Genomic DNA, 26147 nt, shown 5'->3' with positions numbered 1-26147 from the left:
CTGGCACAGATCGACATTCAAGCAGCGCAATGGCGCAATAGCATCGCACTCACACATGGCGCGGAAACGTTTACTGCGCAGGATGCCAGATAGACTTGGTCAATAATGAGGAGGGGCTAAGTGTAACCAGCTACTTGGACTTCTTTTTTTATTTAATTATACGCACATCCATTTGTAACTACAATTAAATAGATATAAAATATGTCATGGAGCACGAGGCCTAAAACGACAAATCCGAAGGGAATTTGAGCAGCAGTGTAAGACTTCAAAGGTTTTTCTTTTTTTGGGTCATTGAAGCCGAGTTTTCTATTTACTGTGGTTACTATTGAGCTGTAAAACCATGCATTTAAATTTTCTTTCAGCGCCCCGAAGAAGATAATAAATGTACAGAAAAAGACAAAGATCTACAATTCCCACCACACCTTCCTGGTCGCAGAAGACTAATGATGTAATCTTTGTCATTCTTTTCACGCCGCCTCCTCTATGGGAAGGGTTGGGGACATTAGTCACCGACATCAAGGTGCTGTTTTGAAAATACTATTAACAGTAGGTTGATCTGTACTTCACTATGGCAGGCACTAAATATAATACATACCCCAAAACCGATTGTGATGCACCTCCGCATGCACAGCAAAACACATTTCTTTTCTGCACATTAAAAAATGCAAAACATTGATATACGTTTTCAGTTGTATTGTGATGTCATATTTAAAGTTTTGTCGAATACGAATGGATACACACGGGTTATACATGAGGATCCACGGACCGAGATAAAGTGCCTTCATCAAAATGTCCACTCCACCCGCCGTGTGGGTAAAGCTACAGATGCAGCACAAGCCCCGTACCTGTAACCTAAGGACATCACAAAGGGTTCTCTAACACTATATTCCATTTGCATTGTGTGCAGCCGCAGCCCGTGCAGGATAGAGCGGCGGGTCGTGGTGGGGGGTTGGATTTCGACAGACGACGAGGAGGGACCATTAATTATTTATTTAATTTCCCCTCATGGTTGTCTGTCGAAATCCACCCTCCCCTCCCCCACCACCACCAGCCAGCCCACCGCTTTTACCTACACGGGCCGCGACTGATTATGTAAAATGTGAGATCTAGTTGCAATATTGATGGTGCATACCACTGCACGGATATTCTTCTGTAATTCAGACATGACCTCTAATGGTAAATTAAAGTTCTACATGTGATAAGCACAGTCACTGCATTCGCCGAAATAAACAAATTATGCCCCACTCCTTCCCGCAGGTGCAAGATTATTCTTGGGTGAAAGCGATATAAGATATGAACTGATACGTGACTCCACTCAGACATGCATTCAAACTAAAATCAATAACAGAACTCTTTCCTAACGTAATATATGTATATAAAACCTGGGCATAGAAGAGAACAACTACATAATAGTTAGTTTGCTGTAAGTTCCTGATGGTGTATCACCACAACTGCAAATTTGCATTTTGGTGGTTTCCAACAACGACTACAATGTGTTGGATGATGGTCTAATCTTCTCAAGTGAACACCTTCAACACCAAGACAGTTCAAAACGACTTTTTGTATAAAGGCATGCAGTACACTTTTACAGGTATGGAGTCACTGAGTATGTCAGAGTAACGGCAAACATGCAAAAATGTGTGAAGCCTGTCATGCACCGAATAATTGGAGAAATGTAATCGTGGGCTCTTGGCAGCATTAAAACAAAAGGGCGGATATATCTGGAGGTTGGGTTATGTCTCCAATATCCTATGAGGTCTACATGTTTCAGCCAGACTACTAAGTATGCTGGCTTTCGTCAGGACCTATGTGTGTGGTGAATTGGTGGTGTTTAATTATTTGTGACCCATTGGACAGTTTTTAATCTACACTCATTCCCTTCACTTTCACTGCACAAAATCCGCTCCGCTGTAGTCAGGCATTGAAGCACACCCGAGGTGCACTCGGCAACTTGGGTGGGACCCGATGATGAAGCATGCCACCAACTAGGTTGGTGGGTGAGGGTCATCATAAAAAACAATACGTTTTTCTCCCAGACATGAACATCTAGCTTCCACTCATTAGCTAGTTCTCATTGATATTTACTTTAAGTACCAGGGGACGTGAACTAGTCCTCATTTTTCTTCCCTCTCTCGCTTGATTATATTATTTTTTTCTTCCTATTTAGTTGTCAGAAAAGACAAAAAAAACGTTCTTTTTCGATATACACCTAAGAAATTCTCACACAAACTTATACCACTTTTTATCTGTGGTTCTTCCCGCCCATTGACCTTACGAGCTTATCTTGTTGCTTCACTTCTGATTGTCTTCTTCCCACATTATCTGTCCTTCAGCAAATGATAAGCATACCATGCTGTTGCCCTCTTTCCAAGACAACCTCTGTACAACAGCACCTTTCATCCCACCTTGTTCTTTCCTAGCTATTCAACTACTCTTTCTTCCCCATTTGCTTTGTAAGTGCATACAACACCTAGACCATTCTGTCCTTGGTCTGTTTACTTACTTGCTTACTGTTGGTTATATTATTGCTTGAAAAATGTAAGGTTCTATGCAATATCAAGGTGTATCTTTACCTTGTTTTATATACAAGGCGCTGATATCTTCGAGTCATGTGCTTTATGGGAGTGCATAAATAATGTAACATATAAATGAATAAATGTGTCCAGCTGGCATTCTGTCACCAAGGCATTATGTTGGAGAGCACATTAGCTGTGAAGCCCAAGGAATATTCATATCCTACTATAACTTTTTGATATTTAAAAATGAGCAACAGTGTGGAGGAACCACCTATTATGTCTTCGGGAAAGTACCAATTTTTCTACTGTAAATACCCCAGTGCATCCAAAACACAGCTGCCATAGATATTTTGCACAGCTGCACCAGTGATCACATCTCCCCACCTTTCAATATTACTGGTTTCCTGTTGCAAGACCTTTAAGGGACTCAGCAGTGCTTGACTGATCTTCAAACAATACAGATTCCATATGTAGCGCCCAAGACGTCTCTTCAGGCATAAGCTGGTCTCCTCCCCAGCATCATCCATTTCATAAAGTCCTGCACTGGGAGAACCTCCTTCTTGATATAAACATCCAAGATCCGGAAAACTCTCCCAGTAAGAATAGAAAACCTTCTTAACCAACTGGATTTCTAAGGACTGGGAAAGAACTTGCTATTCTCGGACACCTGACATGCCATCAAACCAAAGCCACCACTCAAGAAAAGCCTTGCTTGTGAACCAAATATCAAATCATGGAGACCAATGGATCATGGTAGGAAAGGTTAAGCATTTCTTTACCTACCTTACAAATATCTGCATCACTGGTGTGTAAATCCTGCACCAACCCTGCAGATACACGAATGGAGCGTCTCACCTGCCCTCACATACATAACCTAAAGTTTCCCTTGTAAGATTACACTGTGACCATACACTCTGCCACCCATGAGTAATAAACTGGGTAACCTCTTGCCCGACTGCCCATAGCTACATTTCAGTCTACAATACTGTAATGGAGTGATATAGACATGTTACACGACCGTACAATGCAAGAAAACATGGAGTGAAAAAGTCAAATGCATGCAACATGCTTTATCACCTTTATAACATCTCATTTTGCAATACGTTCCTACTTACTTCAGTTTTCTTTTTTCACTTTGGCTATTCATTGCACCTATACCACGTCCATTTTCTATGAGTAAGGCTTTGCTCTCTTCTAGGTCTGCACAGTTTTATGTGGCTGTCAGTTACACAGACTGGTTATAATATACTAGCCAGAGTCCAATGTAGATATAGTGTACATTAGTTCGTAGCTTAAAATGCAGAAATGATACAAATCTAGATCCCACTTAGAAATATGATTAAGTTACCAGATCCTAATCTTTCTTTTATCCCAATCAAACGAGAGTTAAATGTTCAGGGACCTCCGACAGGGACCCCGCCCCCTAATGTAACAGATTGACAATGTAAAAATGTGAGCTCCAGGAAGGTCTTGGGAAACTCCTGAGCAGTGGGTGGGAGAGAACAGGTATACCCCATTAAGCTACAGTTACTATCTGGGTGTAAGGCTGAAAGTGACAGAACAGTTGAGCAGCTTGAAGGGGGAGAGGGAGGAAACCAATCAGGGAGAGGTAAGAATGTGGATGCTCTCGCACAAGAAGTTGTGACGTCTAAGCTACTGAAGTGGTCCCATTTTATACAATGTAAGCTTTAATAGGGAAAGTGTAACTCATGCTACAAATGTAATTTAATAAAAATATTCAAAAACATTGATGGAAACTTAAAATGCCGGTTTAAATGACCTCAAATAAAAAGGGTTTCTATTATTGACATATTCAAAAGGGTCCTTCACCTTAGAGGCTAGTAGCAACCGTAAAGAAGCTGTAGTAGTGGACCGTCCAATGACAATAGTCAAAGTTTCACTTGTAACCATTAAGTTTGCAACTAGGAGCGGAGAAGCGATAAAAGGTTGTCCAAGCTGTTTTTGAAATGCAGACACACAGAAAGCCAATGAGCCTCAAAGATCATATCTAAACAGATGCAGGAAATATAAAAAGAAAAAATGTAATCGTACAAACCAGATAGCGTTAATTAAAATGTATCTACATCGTCTTGCAGTTCCTCCTTATAGAAAAACAAAGGGTCTTACCATACTACTAACATGGCGATGCTAGGTTATAACTTATTGCAACATGGTCTAAATGGGACAAAATCACCATATAAAATAATCAAGTAGAGTGGCTAACACTACATTGTAAAGTGGCCATATTAAACAGCCTGAAAACCCTCCACCTGCTCCCTGTGGATGATGTCATCAAATTTTAAGTGCTCTGCGCAGTGCGCAACTTGTTCTGGCAAAAGGGTCGGAGAAGCATTCACAAAAGGGATTTAGAAAGTGCTCCAGCTAGGAACTTTCATTCTGCTAAAACTCTACACGTTGGACTGCCAAATATGAAGTCTGTGATGGTGTTTGCAGGGCCCCAAACAATGGAACACGGTCCCACCAGCCAACAGGCTATAACACACTAGTCTGTAGAGAACTACTGACAAAAGATCTCTTTAGATGAGCATCTGAGTTGGACCCGTGGACTCACAAACAGTATCAAAGGGGATGACAAACACTTTGTAAACATTTCATCCGAAGCTCAACCAGCACACTACTAGGTAAGACAGCAGAATGTTTGCCAAACTTAACACTGAACGCTGGCCATAGATGAGTATCTAGCAGGTTATTCTAAATTTATCAAGTAGCACTTTTGAACCTTAATACAATCCTACATTTTCTCTTATTCGTTCGCCCACATGGAAAACCAGCTAGTGCAATAGAAACAGTGAAATACATACAATAAATTAAAGTTTAAATAAGTAGAATTTGTTTCCACTAACAGGGAATGGTCCTCTAATTTCTCATACCAATGATCACATAATTATAGTGGTATGCCCCATCCTATCAGCATCTATGACCAAAACGTAGACATGCTACTCCAGGTGGTCAATTCCAGGGCTGACATGCCTTTTATTCCACCAGACATTTCCCTGGTGGGCGGGAGACCTTGGACGGCAGTCTTGAATGCCCAGGGCTGCTCCTGTGCCTCTGACACTTTCCTCAGCTCCCAGAGGTTAATTGGAGCAGGCATAGGAAGGCTTCAAGACAGAGAGAAAGAGAGGGAGGGTAAAGTTAGAAGAGAAAGAGACCAGAGAGGGAGAAGACAGAATTGAGAAAAGGAGGGAAAGAGAGAGAATGGAGGATGGAAAGAGAGATAGGTGTAAGGACACGGAGGGAGCAGGCCAGTTTGAGCATTTTTTACCATTAGAAAGGGCCTCTGGGGTAGAAGTACACTGTAATCTCACAATAAGGCCACAATGGAGAATTATCAACCACACACGGTACTACTCTTATATCAAAAAATCACAAAAAATACCGCAATGGAAAAATACTGAAGAGGAAAACTGAAGAAAATTATCCAAAACATACAGAAATGTACCTGTGAACAGTATTTAGTTTAAAGACGAGAACCCTCACTCACCAAGATGGTGACATGCTTCATCATTGGGTCCCCTCTTGCACACAGTGTCCGCAAGGTACTCTGTGTGGGCTACAACTCTCCCACAGGAGAGGAGCATGAGGTGTTCTATACTCTATACTTGGTGATAGATACTGGAGAGCAACAAATGTGAGATATTGAAGGGTGTTATATTCATATGTTACAGAAAGAAGACCCAATGATGCTGGTCACTTATGATACCTACAGAATTTAAGTATGGTTTTTTGTTACATATTTTAAGCAGAGCGACAATACAATGGTCCTGACGAATGCCATGAACTTATATCAACAGGCAGAAACATGTTGACCTGACCTAGTCAGATAAGAAAATTTGTATTCTTATCGTCACACTACTTATTTTAAATCCATCCATTAGGGAGAGCCAATAAATAATTTTTCTCCACATTGAGATGGTTTTAGATTCACATTAGATATTATTTTTTGCACTCTGCCCCTTATTCACACACTCACATTGGAGTATAGAACACCTCATGCTCCTCTCCTGTGGGAGAGTTGTAGCCCACACAGAGTACCTTGCGGACACTGTGTGCAAGAGGGGACCCAATGATGAAGCATGTCACCATCTTGGTAAGTGAGGGTTCTCGTCTTTAAACTAAATACTGTTCACAGGTACATTTCTGTATGTTTTGGATAATTTCCTTCAGTTTTCCTCTTCAGTATTTTTCCATTGCGGTATTTTTTGTGATTTTTTGTAGAAGTACACTGATCAGTGTTTCAGAGGCATTTCGACAAGAAAAGGAAACATTAGCATATATGCTATACCACATGCTGGATTAGGATATCTCAAGGACTGAACTCACTGGTCACATTCACGACTTAGAACCCTTTATGGAAATCGGAGATTTCTTTGAAAAGGTCTTGAGACCAATATGTTTTTTGGGTATAAAATAAATATTGCAAGTTCCTTTCGGGTTCTTACCATAAATGCAAATACCTGATGTCACTAGTTGGCTGCTGTGAGAAGTGTTGCATATGCAGGAAGTGTCTGAGCACCCACATCCAACAAAGCCCTTAACTGGCCATCTACGCAAAGATGCAGACGATAGATGACTTTGAAAAAATGCATACAAAGTTTTTTATGAATATGAAATGTGGATATTTTCGAATAACTATGAAAACACGTGGAACGCATCTTTGTTCATCTGCATCCTTGCATAAATCAACTTTGTTACCTTTCTAAAAAAGGAGTAACTCTGAGGTACTATACAATACAAAGTGTATGCAGTTCCTGAGGAAGGGAAGGATTGGAGGACCTAGGTCAGGGAAACTGAGACAACAGACCCGGGGATCTGATTGCTCAGAAGCAAGACTCCTTACGCACCTGTGTGGGTGTTATGCTTCATCATCGGACAGCTGCTCATTGGGCAGGCACTGCAGTGCCCAAAGGGCCAGTCGAGGGGCCTTTTTCCCGGGAGTCTTTTGAGCAAGAGATGCCGATGTGAGGAGTAGGGTGGAGGTGCTCTATGTATAGACTGGTGTAATGTGAATTAGTGGTATTAAAAATAACTAAGAGACACCCAATTGAATTTAACAGCTGGACTCTCTTGTTATGAATAAAATGCAATGGGTGACTGAATATGAAAGTAACAGGCCTATCAAGCTCATAAAGTAGTGTGTGTAGGTCAACCTGTTTCTAGCCTCAAGTGTCGCTATTGATCTGGGCAATTCTTCAGGACTGGAAAATGAAACCTAATGCACGTATCGTTGGGGAAAATGTATGTAACATTAGCAAAATGGACCCCAATCATGCAATCAAATCTTAACAGTAAAGCATACCTGGGGATATCTAAAACCTGACCTAGTTTCCGTAAGCTACTGACACCTTAGGTGATGGCAGAGACCACGATAGCTGTGGAACAAAACCCTTCTCTGCCACCCTGACCAAACGCCCAACCATAAGTATATTAGGTTTCATTTTCCGGTCCCGATGATGAAGCATGACATCCACACATGTGAGGGCTCTTACTTCTGAGCAATCAGAACCCCAGATCTGTTGTCTCAGTTTTCTTGACCTAGATCCTCCCTCCCCACAGGAATTTCATACTTTTTGTATTACGTATTTTCCTATGGAGCATGTATGCTGGACCTTACAGCGCTCCTTGTCCCCCTCTATGTTTAACTCTGGGGTACGCCACAGATGTTCTTGCCAGATGAGTTGGATAGGTGTGTGTGTAATAACGATCTTGCTCCAAAGCAACCATCTTGAATATATCAGTTGAAGGCCCTATCATGAGGAAATTCAACCAACCAACGTCTTTCAGCAGACAAAACATGATTACAAGTTTATTAAAAGTCAGCCTATATTTGTTCTCAGGGCCTGATTATGATCGTGGCAGACAGGGTTACTCTGTCATAAAAGTGACGGATGTCCAATCCGCCAAATTACAATTCCATATTATCTTATGGAACTTGTAATACAGTGGATGGGATGCCCCATCACGTTTGTGACGGAGGATGCTATCCACCAACATCGTAATCAGTCCTTTAGTCTTATTGTTTAAGGCATTATGCACTTAGAATCTGTAGATGCTCTTTAATTTCTTACTCACCTATAATTATAGTGTGTGTGACCACCCATCATGTATCTGCCTATGTGTGGAATGATGTTGAGTTAATGACCGGCGTCTGACACTTCCGAAATTAATAAGAAATGTCGAGAGTATCAAGTTGGCAACAATGTGTTGAATTAGCAGATGCAAGTGGGATTACAGCCTAAAGTAAGAAGAGCGACATCCACTGCATGAAGTTGGAAATAAGATAGCACTTTCCACCTAGAAAACGGAATATTTAAAGAAAACGATCGGAACAGTGATTGAAACAAATAAAAGACACGTTCTATCCCTCAGAAGACACACATAATACTCAGGCAACCACTGGGTTTTAGATCGGCTGATCTATCCATCACTAGACTGAGTCTACAGGTCCTGATGAGAGCCCCGGTACTGGAAGAGGTTCGAAACGCGTAGACCTTGTTTTTGGCCATAAGAATTAGAAATTGTTTTGAAAGTATCATACATAGTGACAACTTTGTTTAGTATTATTCTATGGCCTTTATGAAAAAAGAACTTTTTTAGAATTTGTTGAAATGCAATTTTTGATTGAGGAGAGTATGTTTGTCTGAGACTGTACAGTTCGGTGTGAGTAGTGAATGAATGAAGATATGAAACAAATGATAAGAATGGATGGAGTACGGTATGAATGAGAATGTAATTTATATATGTTTGCAGTCATTTTTGTATAGATGTTTGAAGTTTTGAAAAATAAAAAAACTTATGGTGTATATAAAAAACAATCAAGAATTGATCGATTAAATTGACGGAAACAGTGGTCAACAGGTTCATGTTGTTTTCATTCAATATGCTACTGCGCAATTAGTAGCGCATAGAAAGATATGTATCAGTATTGGCATTTTTGTTGTTTTTTATCTGATTGGTGGCTTGTCCTTACTGATCTAAGCCCAAACCCAGTTTTGGTGTAGCTGAGTTAATGACCACAGCATGGTCACACCGCCCACCTCAGGCAAATTCATTGCAACTCTCACCTCCTCTTACCACTTGTGTAACTTCCCCTCTCACTGCAGTATGTGTTAATGACCAACATTCAGACACACTACTTACCATCTCAGGAAGATTGCTCACAGAGGCATATAGCAATAAATACAGAATACTTTTAAACTATCCCAAATGGAAAATACCTCAATTAGATCAGTATTCGATTGCCTCATTTCATGAATGCTTGTTTCCAACTCCTTTAGAGGATTTTCAATGTCTGCCACCATCCTTGTCAGTTCTTGTCGTCTTCTTTTGCTCTCTAATTGTTTGCTCTTCAAGTCTGCTAAAACGGCAGAATTTCGTACCTATGTTTTACAATGGTTTTAGAAAGAAAATATTTAAATAACAAGAATCAATAAAAACATCAACAACAACCTGCAAGAACCTTATTTTTACCACCAACAAGTACACAAATATTTAACCATCAATAATCTTATGGAAGTTAAATACATTTATTCTGCAAGGATTTGCCATATCAGTTTCCAAAAACAGCGGACTCCTGTATTTCACAAGATTACTAATTCACACAACAATCATTGGTAAAGCCAATAGGTCTGTATTTAATGTGCTGAAACATATAGAAATAGGACACTAGAGAAACACACATGGGAACGAGTGGATAGAGAGGGCTATAGCGGTGAAGTAATCAATCAGTTCAATGAAATCACTTGAGGGGAGGTGGAAGGGTACACCAAAACAGCTACTAGCATTTGGTAAGAGATGAATACACCATTGGGCTGAGCCAGGGCGTGACTGACAAAGTCACATGGCTGAACGAGACTGGTCCAAGAAGGCTAATCATTGAAGAGGAGGCCTTCAAGGCATCTCTGCCAGCTGCACTATCAAGACAAGGACACAAAACCAATATATATTCCATTTGTCACAGATGTTTTGAATTAATTATTATTGTGCACTTTATATTTTTGTAACATAGAAGTCAATCATGGCTCATAAATATTAAAAAATTACAAACTTAAAATGTCAAACTGTATTAGAGGGCAATGGGAACCACGCTTAATATAAGTGGAATACCTGCTTCAACGCACTTGCTATTTTGGCAAATTGGGAAATACAACAATCACTTTTACCATAACCATAGAATGTGAACTAATGAGATATAGTCTATGCTTAGAGGATTCACTGTGGACAGCTGGGGCAATAGGTCCTGCCTTCACCTTTCTACCACCTGATGCCCACATAAACAGTCACACCATGTTGTGCTTGCCAGTGCTTGCTGCCATTTCAGATACCAGACATATACATGTAAGTTTCTCAATCATGAACTGATTCATATTGTTTTGGAGGGCAGTGAATAAATCCCATATTCCATGATAATTTTATAAAGCATACTTTCAAAAAACAAAACTCAAGGTGTTTAAATTAATTTATATCAACATACATTTTTGTCCCTTTAACTAAAACTCCGATGCTTTCGAAATGGGTAAGTAATAGGAACAGTAGTTTCTGGTAATGCCCGACTCCTGGGGTAATTGAAGGACTGATGAAAGAGATTTCGGAATTTAATGTAAAGCAGAGAAAGGCAGAACTGACTACTTGGAAAGATTTCAGAGAATTTGAATGGTGAAATTGTTGAATTAGACACGTAGATATACACATTGAGATAACCTACAAAGAACCGAGAAACCAAAGCATAAGAGGGGGACAAGATTCAGAAGTGAAACTCACACTGAATTGGTGAATATAAATGGTCAAGAATTTATCAGCCCTGAGGAAGTGGCAGAAGCCATGAAACACGTGGTGACTATGAAAGTTTTGAATTTTAATAAAAACTGAAGATAACATCTGTTGAAGCCTACAGCGAATGTGTGATATGTGATATATCATTGGAGCAAGCCATTGTGAAATGTTCATGGACGGTTTATATGGACACAAAATATACAAGATATATATATATGTATATGTATAAATATATATATATATTTGCGGCTTCAACTCTCCTCCTCACAACATTTTTCTACACATAGAAAACATAGAAAAAGGTTGTTACCGAAACGCGTCTGTTTATATGTGCGAGTTTGCTGTTGAATAAATTAATGGAAACGGCCCCCGCGAGTGCTATCTGTCTTGATGAAAGTCGGAGTGAGGAGGAGAGTTGAAGCCGCAATTGCTATGCGGGAGCACCCCCGCATTTAGATGCACCCGCCTGCAAGTGCACCACGTTGGTGCTTTGGAGCTGATATATATATATATATATATATATTCACTGAAAAAACCATAGGTTTCACACATGTTATAGTTAGCTGGACATTTCACTCGTACAAAACCATTGAAATTCCCCCGTTATAGTTAGTTCAGCTAACTATAACTCGCGCGACCGCAATCCACTGCTGATGATGTCACATATTACATCACTCATGACATGGTCAGTGACATCACTCATGACATCACTCATGACATCTCAAATGACATCACTGATGACATCATCCTTGTGTAAGAGTGGCAGACCTCCTCTTATCCTAATATAAACTTTGATACACACATTGAAAAATACAAACTAAAGTTTTGAAAACTATAGAGATACCAATACCAGTTAGAACAACCTATTCAGTAATTCCAAAATCTACATACGCATCCACTCATTCATCAACACTTCTATATAGTCGCTCATACATGTACTCAGTCATCATATGTACTCATACACCTATACATCCTGTTTTACACCTACACTCATACATAGAGTTACTCACACACATACTCACACATGCAAATAAACATCCATTTACTTGCATATACAGCTATACACACACCACTACACTTACTTCTACAGAAACGTACACATACTTACTCTCTTAAACAATCACTTATAGAAACACATACTTATTTATACAGGAACTCTTCCAATCTCTCACTCTCATATATCCTCACTTATATACATCATATTCACATATACTAGTTTAAAACATATGGACTTACTCATAAAGACACTATTGAGACGGTCATTCACTCTCTTACTCACCCATACACACACTCATCCACCCATACTGTCCTGCTCACATACTGTCTTCAAAACACAAACAAACAGTGAGTCACTCATTCATGCATCTATACGCTAAGTAACATCCCCCACTGAACCATACAGACACTCATACTGATACTCTAAAAACGAACTAATAACCCATATAAACACTCATGTAGCTACTCACCAACCCATGCAGCCACTTATACACAAAGTGAGACACTGACACAGATATTTAAATATTTAAACATTACTCACTAATACTTGTATTCACTAAGATACTGTTAATAAGTCAGTTATACAATTAATTTTACAAAAAAAACCATCCATTTAGACACTTATTTACCCATTTATTCTTCCATTAACCTTTAGATATACATATATAAAAAATATTTATTTTTCAGAAAGACACATATTCACTGGATGATGTCATCAAAGATGTCATCAGTGATGTCATTTGAGATGTCATCAGTGATGTCATGAGTGATGTCACTGACCATGTCTTGAGTGATGTAATATGTGACGTCATCAGCAGTGGATTGCGGTCGCGCGAGTTATAGTTAGCTGAACTAACTATAACGGGGGAATTTCAATGGTTTTGTACGAGTGAAATGTCCAGCTAACTATAACATGTGTGAAACCTATGGTTTTTTCAGTGAATTTGCAAGGTTTTTTAAATGCTAATTCCTAACTATAACGTGTGTGAAACCTATGGTTTTTCAGTGAATTTGCAAGGTTTTTTAAATGCTAATTCCTAACTATAACGTGTGTGAAACCTATGGTTCTTTCAGTGAATTTGCAAGGTTTTCTAAATGCTAATTCCTAACTATAACGTGTGTGAAACCTATGGTTTTTTAAGTGAATTTGCAAGGTTTTTTAAATGCTAATTTCTAACTATAACGTGTGTGAAACCTATGGTTTTTTTTAGTGATTTGTAAGGTTTTTTAAATGCTAATTTATGTATGTATTATTATATTTTTTATATATTTATTTTACAATGAACTACCTATGTATATAGTTATAGATTGACTGTATCCTGTAATATGGAATGGCTCAGCTCTTTTTTTTTTTATTTGGATAAAGTTGAACAGCATAGTTAATATCTTCTATAAACTTATAAACAGTTTAAAATGTTTTTTTTTTTTAAGGGTTTTTCACGGTGCGCGCACCGTGCACGCACCGTGCGCGCACTGTGCACGCACCGTGCGCGCTCCGCGCAATATTTATAATTTTTTTAATTTTTTTGGGCGACCTTAGGGGTCTTTCAGGGACCCCCTGACAAAGGCTAGGGGGTCAGGGACTCTCTACCCTGCCCCCTTTTCACGTTCTCCACTTGTGTTTTTAGCTCTCTTCTGCCTCTAAAACTCCAAATGGCGGCTGCCCCATTTTCACGTTCTCCACCTTTCTTTTTCACTGTCAAACACAAAATGGCGTCCGACACTTCCTGATTTCGACCGATTGGAATGTTGACTGACATCTAACCACCAATCAGAATTACGCTCGCGGACATTTGGTGCGCGCCCCGTGCGAGCACCGTGCGCGCATGGTGCGCGCATATAGATATTTATGTACTTTTAACTGCAATTTTCTCAGGAACTACTGAACAGATTGACACCATATATGCAAAAGGCACATGCCTGACCTGAGGACTACCTCTTTGCCAAATTTCAAGTAATTCTGTTCAGCCGTTCGGGCTGTACCTTCGACTAAAGGTCCTATGGGAAAATGCATGGGGAAAATGCGTTTTGGGACCCCCCTTTTTTCTCAGCCCCCGCTTGACGAATCACCCCGAGACTTTCAGGGTAGGAGCTGAGCAGAGCACCCCATTAGTTTTGAAAATTTCCCGAAGATAAGTCAATCGGCGCCAAAGTTATTCAAAATAGAATTTTCAGATTTCCTATGGGAACTCGGTCCTAACTATAACTATCTACTGGCGACCACCAGTAGATAATATATATATATATATACATATATATATTTTGAAAACAATCTCCCCCGGTTCGATGAGCACTCAGAAGCAAACCCAGTGAAGGCAGTCAGAATTCAAACGTTCAGAGCTTTATTTTCAAGCCTTACGCGTTTCGAAGTTTTATACTTCTTGTTCACAGGCATCATGTACAGCTGTGCAGTATGGAAGAGGGCGGATGTCCCAGAATGCCTTGCAGTAGGTCTGTGCATTCTGGGATGTGTAGTACAATATCCTAAGTAGGATGCCTCTTTTAATCATTATTACCTTCGTAGGCTCTGCGCAGCGACATGCAGAAATTTAAAAGTTAATGATGTTCTCTAGTCGGCCTCCAAACGAAAGATTCCGGTATTTCATGCCGGTCTGCAACCCAAACGGACTTGTGACAGTTCCATGTCCATGGCCCCACAGTATCAGGGGTGGTGCCTCCTCACGGCTGGAAAGCCGTCAGTAAATTTTGAAAACAATCTCCCCCGGTTCGAGGAGCACTCAGAAGCAAACCCAGTGAAGGCAGTCAGAATTCAAACGTTCAGAGCTTTATTTTCAAGCCTTACGCGTTGCGCAGCGACATGCAGAAATTTAAAAGTTAATGATGTTCTCTAGTCGGCCTCCAAACGAAAGATTCCGGTATTTCATGCCGGTCTGCAACCCAAACGGACTTGTGACAGTTCCATGTCCATGGCCCCACAGTATCAGGGGTGGTGCCTCCTCACGGCTGGAAAGCCGTCAGTAAATTTTGAAAACAATCTCCCCCGGTTCGAGGAGCACTCAGAAGCAAACCCAGTGAAGGCAGTCAGAATTCAAACGTTCAGAGCTTTATTTTCAAGCCTTACGCGTTTCGAAGTTTTATACTTCTTGTTCACAGGCATCATGTACAGCTGTGCAGTATGGAAGAGGGCGGATGTCCCAGAATGCCTTGCAGTAGGTCTGTGCATTCTGGGATGTGTAGTACAATATCCTAAGTAGGATGCCTCTTTTAATCATTATTACCTTCGTAGGCTCTGCGCAGCGACATGCAGAAATTTAAAAGTTAATGATGTTCTCTAGTCGGCCTCCAAACGAAAGATTCCGGTATTTCATGCCGGTCTGCAAGCCAAACGGACTTGTGACAGTTCCATGTCCATGGCCCCACAGTATCAGGGGTGGTGCCTCCTCACGGCTGGAAAGCCGTCAGTAAATTTTGAAAACAATCTCCCCCGGTTCGAGGAGCACTCAGAAGCAAACCCAGTGAAGGCAGTCAGAATTCAAACGTTCAGAGCTTTATTTTCAAGCCTTACGCGTTTCGAAGTTTTATACTTCTTGTTCACAGGCATCATGTACAGCTGTGCAGTATGGAAGAGGGCGGATGTCCCAGAATGCCTTGCAGTAGGTCTGTGCATTCTGGGATGTGTAGTACAATATCCTAAGTAGGATGCCTCTTTTAATCATTATTACCTTCGTAGGCTCTGCGCAGCGACATGCAGAAATTTAAAAGTTAATGATGTTCTCTAGTCGGCCTCCAAACGAAAGATTCCGGTATTTCATGCCGGTCTGCAACCCAAACGGACTTGTGACAGTTCCATGTCCATGGCCCAACAATATCAGGGGTGGTGCCTCCTCACGGCTGGAAAGCCGTCAGTAAATTTTGAAAACAATCTCCCCCGGTTCGAGGAGCACTCAGAAGCAAACCCAGTGAAGGCAGTCAGAATTCAAACGTTCAGAGCTTTATTTTCAAGCCTTACGCGTTTCGAAGTTTTATACTTCTTGTTCACAGGCATCATGTACAGCTGTGCAGTATGGAAGAGGGTGGATGTCCCAGAATGCCTTGCAGTAGGTCTGTGCATTCTGGGATGTGTAGTACAATATCCTAAGTAGGATGCCTCTTTTAATCATTATTACCTTCGTAGGCTCTGCGCAGCGACATGCAGAAATTTAAAAGTTAATGATGTTCTCTAGTCGGCCTCCCAACGAAAGATTCCGGTATTTCATGCCGGTCTGCAAGCCAAACGGACTTGTGACAGTTCCATGTCCATGGCCCCACAGTATCAGGGGTGGTGCCTCCTCACGGCTGGAAAGCCGTCAGTAAATTTTGAAAACAATCTCCCCCGGTTCGAGGAGCACTCAGAAGCAAACCCAGTGGAGGCAGTCAGAATTCAAACGTTCAGAGCTTTATTTTCAAGCCTTACGCGTTTCGAAGTTTTATACTTCTTGTTCACAGGCATCATGTACAGCTGTGCAGTATGGAAGAGGGCGGATGTCCCAGAATGCCTTGCAGTAGGTCTGTGCATTCTGGGATGTGTAGTACAATATCCTAAGTAGGATGCCTCTTTTAATCATTATTACCTTCGTAGGCTCTGCGCAGCGACATGCAGAAATTTAAAAGTTAATGATGTTCTCTAGTCGGCCTCCAAACGAAAGATTCCGGTATTTCATGCCGGTCTGCAACCCAAACGGACTTGTGACAGTTCCATGTCCATGGCCCCACAGTATCAGGGGTGGTGCCTCCTCACGGCTGGAAAGCCGTCAGTAAATTTTGAAAACAATCTCCCCCGGTTCGAGGAGCACTCAGAAGCAAACCCAGTGAAGGCAGTCAGAATTCAAACGTTCAGAGCTTTATTTTCAAGCCTTACGCGTTTCGAAGTTTTATACTTCTTGTTCACAGGCATCATGTACAGCTGTGCAGTATGGAAGAGGGCGGATGCCCCAGAATGCCTTGCAGTAGGTCTGTGCATTCTGGGATGTGTAGTACAATATCCTAAGTAGGATGCCTCTTTTAATCATTGTTACCTTCGTAGGCTCTGCGCAGCGACATGCAGAAATTTAAAAGTTAATGATGTTCTCTAGTCGGCCTCCAAACGAAAGATTCCGATATTTCATGCCGGTCTGCAAGCCAAACGGACTTGTGACAGTTCCATGTCCATGGCCCCACAGTATCAGGGGTGGTGCCTCCTCACGGCTGGAAAGCCGTCAGTAAATTTTGAAAACAATCTCCCCCGGTTCGAGGAGCACTCAGAAGCAAACCCAGTGAAGGCAGTCAGAATTCAAACGTTCAGAGCTTTATTTTCAAGCCTTACGCGTTTCGAAGTTTTATACTTCTTGTTCACAGGCATCATGTACAGCTGTGCAGTATGGAAGAGGGCGGATGTCCCAGAATGCCTTGCAGTAGGTCTGTGCATTCTGGGATGTGTAGTACAATATCCTAAGTAGGATGCCTCTTTTAATCATTATTACCTTCGTAGGCTCTGCGCAGCGACATGCAGAAATTTAAAAGTTAATGATGTTCTCTAGTCGGCCTCCAAACGAAAGATTCCGGTATTTCATGCCGGTCTGCAACCCAAACGGACTTGTGACAGTTCCATGTCCATGGCCCCACAGTATCAGGGGTGGTGCCTCCTCACGGCTGGAAAGCCGTCAGTAAATTTTGAAAACAATCTCCCCCGGTTCGAGGAGCACTCAGAAGCAAACCCAGTGAAGGCAGTCAGAATTCAAACGTTCAGAGCTTTATTTTCAAGCCTTACGCGTTTCGAAGTTTTATACTTCTTGTTCACAGGCATCATGTACAGCTGTGCAGTATGGAAGAGGGCGGATGCCCCAGAATGCCTTGCAGTAGGTCTGTGCATTCTGGGATGTGTAGTACAATATCCTAAGTAGGATGCCTCTTTTAATCATTGTTACCTTCGTAGGCTCTGCGCAGCGACATGCAGAAATTTAAAAGTTAATGATGTTCTCTAGTCGGCCTCCAAACGAAAGATTCCGATATTTCATGCCGGTCTGCAAGCCAAACGGACTTGTGACAGTTCCATGTCCATGGCCCCACAGTATCAGGGGTGGTGCCTCCTCACGGCTGGAAAGCCGTCAGTAAATTTTGAAAACAATCTCCCCCGGTTCGAGGAGCACTCAGAAGCAAACCCAGTGAAGGCAGTCAGAATTCAAACGTTCAGAGCTTTATTTTCAAGCCTTACGCGTTTCGAAGTTGTATACTTCTTGTTCACAGGCATCATGTACAGCTGTGCAGTATGGAAGAGGGCGGATGTCCCAGAATGCCTTGCAGTAGGTCTGTGCATTCTGGGATGTGTAGTACAATATCCTAAGTAGGATGCCTCTTTTAATCATTATTACCTTCGTAGGCTCTGCGCAGCGACATGCAGAAATTTAAAAGTTAATGATGTTCTCTAGTCGGCCTCCAAACGAAAGATTCCGGTATTTCATGCCGGTCTGCAACCCAAACGGACTTGTGACAGTTCCATGTCCATGGCCCCACAGTATCAGGGGTGGTGCCTCCTCACGGCTGGAAAGCCGTCAGTAAATTTTGAAAACAATCTTCTATATATATAAAAATACCCTTTCAGGCATAGAGTGACGAATAAATTATGCAAAAAAAGAAGCAAAGAACTCAGGGTAGATCTCAAGTTTAGGTGGAAAGCAGCTCCTGTACAGAGTACTCTCAACACCAGCGACACTCTAGATCTGCTCACCTCTAATCCTATGCTTAAAGACTTTGATAGAAAAGTAGACATTTGAGGTGAGCAGATCTAGAGTGTCGCTGGTGTTGAGAGTGCTCTGTACAGGAGCTGCTTTCCACCTAAACTTGAGAACTACCCAGAGTTCTCCGCTTCTTTTTTGCATATATATATATATATAGATGTATATATATATATATATTCACTGAAAAAACCATAGGTTTCACACATGTTATAGTTAGCTGGACATTTTACTGATAAAAAACCAATGAATTTCCCCCGTTATAGTTAGTGCAGGCAACTATAACTCACGCGACCGCAATCCTCTGCTGATGCTAATACTGTATTTAGACACTTATTTGCCCATGTCTTCTTCCATTAAATTTTAGCTATACATATATTACAAATATTTTTTTTTCATAAAGACACATATGTCATCAGCAGAGGATTGCGGTCGCGTGAGTTATAGTTGCCTGCACCGTGCGCACATGGAGGACATATTATGCGCTTCGCTGTGAAAGGTAAGCTTTTACATTTTCTACAACAATAAGATGCCATGCACAAATGGTGCCCTTCGGGCACCATTTGCACACGGGGTGGCGCACACTTAACGCAGTTCGTTCCGTGCGCGCACGGTGCGCTTCGCGCACCGTGCGCGCACAGTCAGCACGCGGTGCGCTTCACGCACCGCGCACCATCTTTGCGCAGTTAGTGCCGTGGATGTGCCATGTAAGCGCGATGCGCTTCGCCCACCGTGCGCACATGCAGGACATATTTTGCGCTTCGCTGTGAAATGTAAGGTTTTACAATTTGTGCATCGAACAATATGCCATGCACAAATGGTCTCCTGCGGGCACCATTTGTACACGGGGTGGGGAGAGTGTGGATACTTTTTTTAAATTTTTTTTTTATTTTACCGTACGCGTACGGTTAGCGTAATCGGCGATTTTTCGTAAAAAAAATAAAATGAATTTTTGACCTTGGGGTAATTGTGGGGACCCATTAGTCAAGGCTAGGTGGTAAGGAGCTGTCTAAACAGTCCCTTTACATGTTTTTTGCCTTTGTTTTTCCTCTCCGCTTAAGAGTGCGAGAGAGAAAATGGCGGCCGCCGCTTCCTGGTTTCGGACGATTCGAATGTTTACTAAGATCTAACAGCCAATCAGAATCGCGCTCGCGCACGTCACCGTACGCGTACGGTAAGCGCACCGTAAGCGCACCGTAAGCTGGCTCAGATATATATATTGATTTAAAGGCTATTTTCTCAGAATCTACTGAACAGATTTACACCAAACCTACAAAAGGCACTTCCTTGACCTGAGGACTACCTCTCTGCCAAATTTCAAGTAACTCTGTTCAGCCGTTCGGGCTGTAGCTGTGTCTAAAGGTCCTATGGAAAAATGCATGGGAAAAACGCGTTTTGGGACCCCCCTTTTATCTCAGCCCCCGCTTGACGAATCCCCCCGAGACTTTCAGGGTAGGAGCGGAGCGGAGCGCCCCACCTATTTTGCAAATTTCGCGAGGATTCGTCGACCGGCGCCAAAGTTATTCAAAATAGAATGTTGCGGTTTTCCTATGGAAACAGGGTCCTAACTATAACTACCTACTGGCGACTGCCAGTAGGTAATAATATATATATATATATATATACATATGTATATATATATATATATCTGCAGCAACTCGCCTTCACTTTTCTTCTTAAAAAACAAACGAGCACAAACCCAGTGATTCGGTGATTAATTTATTTTAGCCGTTGTCCGCCATTACGCGTTTCGGGCGATCCCGCCCTTGATCACATGACAACTCCTATATTGAGGCCCCCGCCATCCCCGGGGACCGCCACCCCCGGGGCTTATTACAAATTGGGTGGGGGGCTCTCAGGCCCCCCAACCCCGGGGACCACCAACCCCCGGGGCTACCAAAAATTGGGTGTGGGGGGGCTCTGAGGCCCCCTAACCCCAGGGACCGCCACCCCTGGGGCTTCTAACAGATGTGGGAGGGGGGCCGCGCGGCCCCCCTCCTGGAGCCTTGTACAGGCCCCGGGGACCACCAACATCCAAGGCCGGCTCCTGCAGTGTCCCGGGGTGCCCACCCCCAGGACACTGTTGTTTGCAATGACAGGGCGGGAAACTCGCGGCTCCCACGCTGCCATTGCAAACTGCTTTGCTTCATTGAAGCGAGAGCAGGGAAACCTGCTCTCACTTCAATCAAGCAAAGCAGATTGCTTTTCCATATGGGGAGCAGCATGTTAGCTGCTCCCCATGTGGAAAAGCAATGCCGGCTCCCGCAGGAGGCGGGGAGTCCGCTGGGACTGTGGGGGGATTGGGGACCCCCCATGGTCCCCAACAACAGCCATGCCCCGGGAGATGGGGTTTCCCGGGGCCACAAGTGGCCCGGGAGGGGGGCCACAAGGCCTCCCTCCCCATTAAGCACAAAAAAAATATCAAAGGCCGGCCCCGGGGGATGGGGTCCCCGGGGCCTTAAGTGGCCAGAGGAGGGGGGCTATGCAGCCCCTCTCTATAAAAATATTTTAAAAGTTGGCCATGCCCCGGGGGATTGGCCACGGGAGGGGGGCCACGCGGCCCCCTTCCCGTAATTTGTTAAAAAAAAAAAATTCTGGGGGTGAGGCCCTGGGGGATACTGGAGGTACCTGGTGGACTAGTTGGCCCCCATGGGACCTCAGGATTGAAGAGGAATTAATTCCCCAACTTAAAACGCACTACAGGGCGTGTTTGCACACATGTCACCTCAGGCCCCGCCCCCTTCCTTTACCATTGTGCAAATATTCCTCTAAAATCAGCCGAACTACGAATTCTGATTTACTCACCTGTTATCACAAGAGACCTCAGTGCTGCGTCTTTGAGCCCAGTACTGATCCTGAAAAGAAATTCTAACCGTACTTACCAGTAACTTGAATTTCCTTCCATAGGATATCATTGCCTGCTTTTTGCGGAAAAAGTTTCTGTGTCGATTTTTGAAACGTAAAAATATTCATCTAAAATCATCCGAACTACGAATTCCGATTTACTCACCTGTTATCAGGAGTGACCTCAGTGCTGCAACTTTGAGCCCAGTACTGATCCTGAAAAGTAATTTTAACCGTACTTACCAGTTACTTGAATTTCCTTCCATAGGCTAACATTGACTGCTTTCACTTGGAAATTCTTCTAAGTGTGGAGTTTTGGAATTTACAAATATTCCTCTAAAATCAACTGAACTACGAATTCCGAATTACTCACCTGTTATCAGGAGAGACCCCAGTGCTGCTTCTTTGTCACTGACCATGTCATGAATGAAGTAATATGTGACATCATCAGCCGTGGATTGCGGGCACGCGAGATGTAGTTAGTACAACTAATTATATCGGAGGAATTTAAATGGTTTTGTTCGAGTGAAATGTCCAGCTAACTATAACACCCCTAAAACCTATTGTTTTTTCAGTGAATTTCTAAGGTTTTTGTAAATGCTAATTCCTAACTATATCAGGTCTAAAACCTATGGTTTTTTCAGTGATATATATATATCAGGCGGATCGTCGTTCTCGGCGGAGCGCGCCGGGTTCACAATAGTATCCTTTTCCAAAATTATAACGATCACCACGAGATAGTTAACGCTACCAGGTCTTTAATTCTCAGTAACGCGTTTCTCCTGTCACAGCAGTGACAGGCGAAACGCGTTACTGAAAATTAAAGACCTGGTGGTGTTAACTATCTCGTGGTGATCGTTATAATTTTGGAAAAGGATGCTATATATATATATATTTTTATATAGTTGAAACAATGATCCGATCACTGGTAATAGTGTCACTAAAAGACCCCATATTGCATTCAGGAAGGCAAAGTTAATGAGGGACCTTCTGGTAAAGAGGGAAGTATCCACAACTCCTCGCACCTGGTTAAAACCTAACCCATGTTTCAAACTATCCTCTAAATGCAATGGCTGTTCCAATGGTAAGAACATGATTGAACTTGATACACCCTTTCAGAAGAAAATAAGAGTGAGAAAGAGTTTGACTTGTAAAACTGATTACGCTGTGTATGCATTGTCCTGTCTGTGTCCCAAGTGGTACGTAAGAAATATGATCCTACAGGTATTCTCCAATACTTACAAGCAATAAAGAATGCAGACAACACTTACCCTTTAGCATGGCAATTTCGGAAAGTGCATGGAGGTGATCACAAGTTACTCTCATACAGTGTGATTGACTGTGTGCCGAAGAGACTGAGAGGGGCGACAGAGAGTAAGAGCTCAGGAGACTCGAATCAAGATACATTCTAGAACTAGATTGCCAAGAGCCACTAGGGTTGAATGTTGATGAAGAGCTCTATGTGCATTTGTAACACCCGTTTTTAGGTCTTGGCTATGCAGCGCACATGCGCTGCATAGGAGGACCTTTAGCCATCGTTCTGCTGTTTTTCGAAGCACATACTCGTGCTTGTGGCAGCATACACCTTGTGGGAGCACGCAGGGGCAAGCCACAAGCACGAGTGTGTGCTTCAAAAAAGAGCAGACTGCGCGCGCACCACTCCCGGGCTCACCTCCTGCTCCCCCACTCTCACTCGCATTCCTGAGATAATAGGGGAATTTTACCACAATGGTGGCCACGCCTGCAGTAATTCAGTCTTTTCCGCAATGTTGCTTATTCTCGGTGTAGTTTAAACATAATAGTGCAGACCTCTGATGTAATGCTCGCATTGTGTTTGCCTAATTCTCGCACTGGCATTGTATTAATTCTTAATACATTGTGAACATTCTTGATATAATGGTGCCCAGCCTTAGTGTAATGTTTACATTTACATAATATTGATAATTATTGACATTTTTATAACATTATCGCAGCTACAGTCTGAGGCCACAGTCTGTAAGGTTAATGCAACCTGTCTGCATCTATACATGCACTCACACTTCCATTTATCATCACATACATGCACTTCTTTATTCAAACATTCACCCATTTCACTCCCCCATTCATATCCATAGAAGGGCTCACTCAGCCATTAGTTATCTCACGTTCATTAATCTATCCATGCACTCACTAATGCATCCAACAGCTGACCTTTTCTCACATTCAGCTATTCAACTGGAGAGAGAGAGACAGACACACACACACACACGCACACACACATACACTCGCCAATGAAGAAGCAGGGTCGCTTATAAAAACAGCCCAACCTATTGGCTTTGTCAATTCTTATTAAAATGGGAGTTCAAGCCTGAGCACGAAGACAAAAAATTGCTAGAAAGATAGAAATGCCTTCGGAATTTGATCTGAGTCCCGGTTCCGTTTAGTCACAGAAAAAACATACTTCTTTTTTACCATTTATGTTGTTGTTTGGTGTGTCCCCAAACTATTTTAAACGATTCTTCGGTTTTGTTTGTTCTTCTCCCCATAGTTTATACTGTTTCTATTTAGCAAGTACATAAAGCCGCTGTTATGGTGCCTTTCTTAACACAGCGTTTTTGGGGCCAGTTGTGCTGCTTTGCACACCCCCTGAAAAGCCTCTGCCCAGGCCCACCCACCACCACCACCACTTCCACCTCCACCACGTCCCCCACCACCACCATGTCCACCACCACCACCATCTCCCCCATCACCACGTCCACAACCACATCCACCACCACGTCCACCACCACCACATCCACCATCACCACGTCCACCACCACATCCATGCACCACATCCACCACCACCACGTCCACCACCACCATATCCACCACCACCACGTCCAGCACCACGTCCAGCACCACATCCACCACCATGTCCACCACATCCAGCACCACCACCACATCCACCACCATGTCCTCCACCACCACCACGTCCACCACCACCACCACGTCCACCACATCCGCAGCCACCACCACGTGCACCACCACGACATCAACCACCACCACGTCAACCACCACCATGTCCACCACCACCATGTCCACCACCACCATGTCCACCACCACCACGTCCACCACCACCACGTCCACCACCACGTCCACCACCACCACCACGTCCACCACCACGTCCACCACCACCATGTCCACCACCACCACCACCATGTCCACCAACACCACCATGTCCACCACCACCACATCCACCACCACCATGTCCACCACCACCATGTCCACCACCATCACCACATCCTCCACAACCACCACCACCACCATGTCCACCACCACCACATCCACCCCCACCACCATGTCCACCACCACCCCCACGTCTGCCCCCACGTCCACCACCACCACATCCACCACCACCACGTCCACCACCACCACGTCCACCACCTCCACCACCACCACGTCCACCACTGCCACACCCACCACCACCACCACGTCCACCACCACGTCCACCAACACAACATCCACCACCACCACCATGTCCACCACCACCATGTCCCCCACCACCACGTCCACCACCACGTCCACTACCACCACATCCACCACCACATCCACCACATCCACCACCACATCCACCATGTCTACCACCACGTCCACCACCACCCCATCCACCACCACCACGTCCACCACCACCACCACCCATGACAGGTAAAGTGTCACTGGATGGCAGGGGTAATAGGAGTGTCAACCCCAGCTGTACATGGGACATTTAAGGATGCATTGGGTGCAAGAAGATGGGAATAGGGGCTAGAAGTATTACACCAGACCCCACGTCCACCACCACATCCACCACCACCACCATGTCCACCACCACCATATCCACCACCACCACCATGTCCACCACCACCCCGTCCACCCCCACATTCACCTCCACCATGTCCACCATCACCACATCCACCACCACCACACCCACCACCACAACCATGTCCACCACCACCACGTCCATCATTGCCACACCCACCATCACCACCACATACACCACCACCACCACGTCCACCACCACCACATCCACCACCACCATGTCCACCACCACCATGTCCCCCACCACCATGTCCACCACCACGTCCACCACCACGTCCACCACCACAACATCCACCACAACATCCACCACCACCATGTCCACCACCATGTCCACCACCACATCCACCACCTCGTCCAACACCACCACATCCACCACCACCACCACCACCACCACATCCACCACCACCACCATGTCCACCACCACCACCATGTCCACCACCTCCACCACCACCACCACCACCCGTGACAGGTA

General features: G+C 43.4%; 1 protein-coding gene across 1 annotated transcript in view; it reads right to left on the bottom strand.

Annotated features, from left to right (window-relative positions):
- The window catches only part of CCDC178 (coiled-coil domain containing 178), a 1033935-nt gene that overhangs the window by 684545 nt on the left and 323243 nt on the right, over nucleotides 1-26147 (bottom strand). The window contains exon 15 of the mRNA XM_085605687.1: nucleotides 9755-9916. Coding sequence (XP_085461813.1) covers nucleotides 9755-9916 — 162 coding nt within the window. The remainder of the gene's footprint in view (nucleotides 1-9754; nucleotides 9917-26147) is intronic.

This window comes from Triturus cristatus, chromosome 5_1 (genome assembly GCF_964204655.1).
Source record: "Triturus cristatus chromosome 5_1, aTriCri1.1, whole genome shotgun sequence".
NCBI lineage: Eukaryota > Metazoa > Chordata > Amphibia > Caudata > Salamandridae > Triturus > Triturus cristatus.
This window is presented reverse-complemented; position numbering and strand designations above follow the sequence as displayed.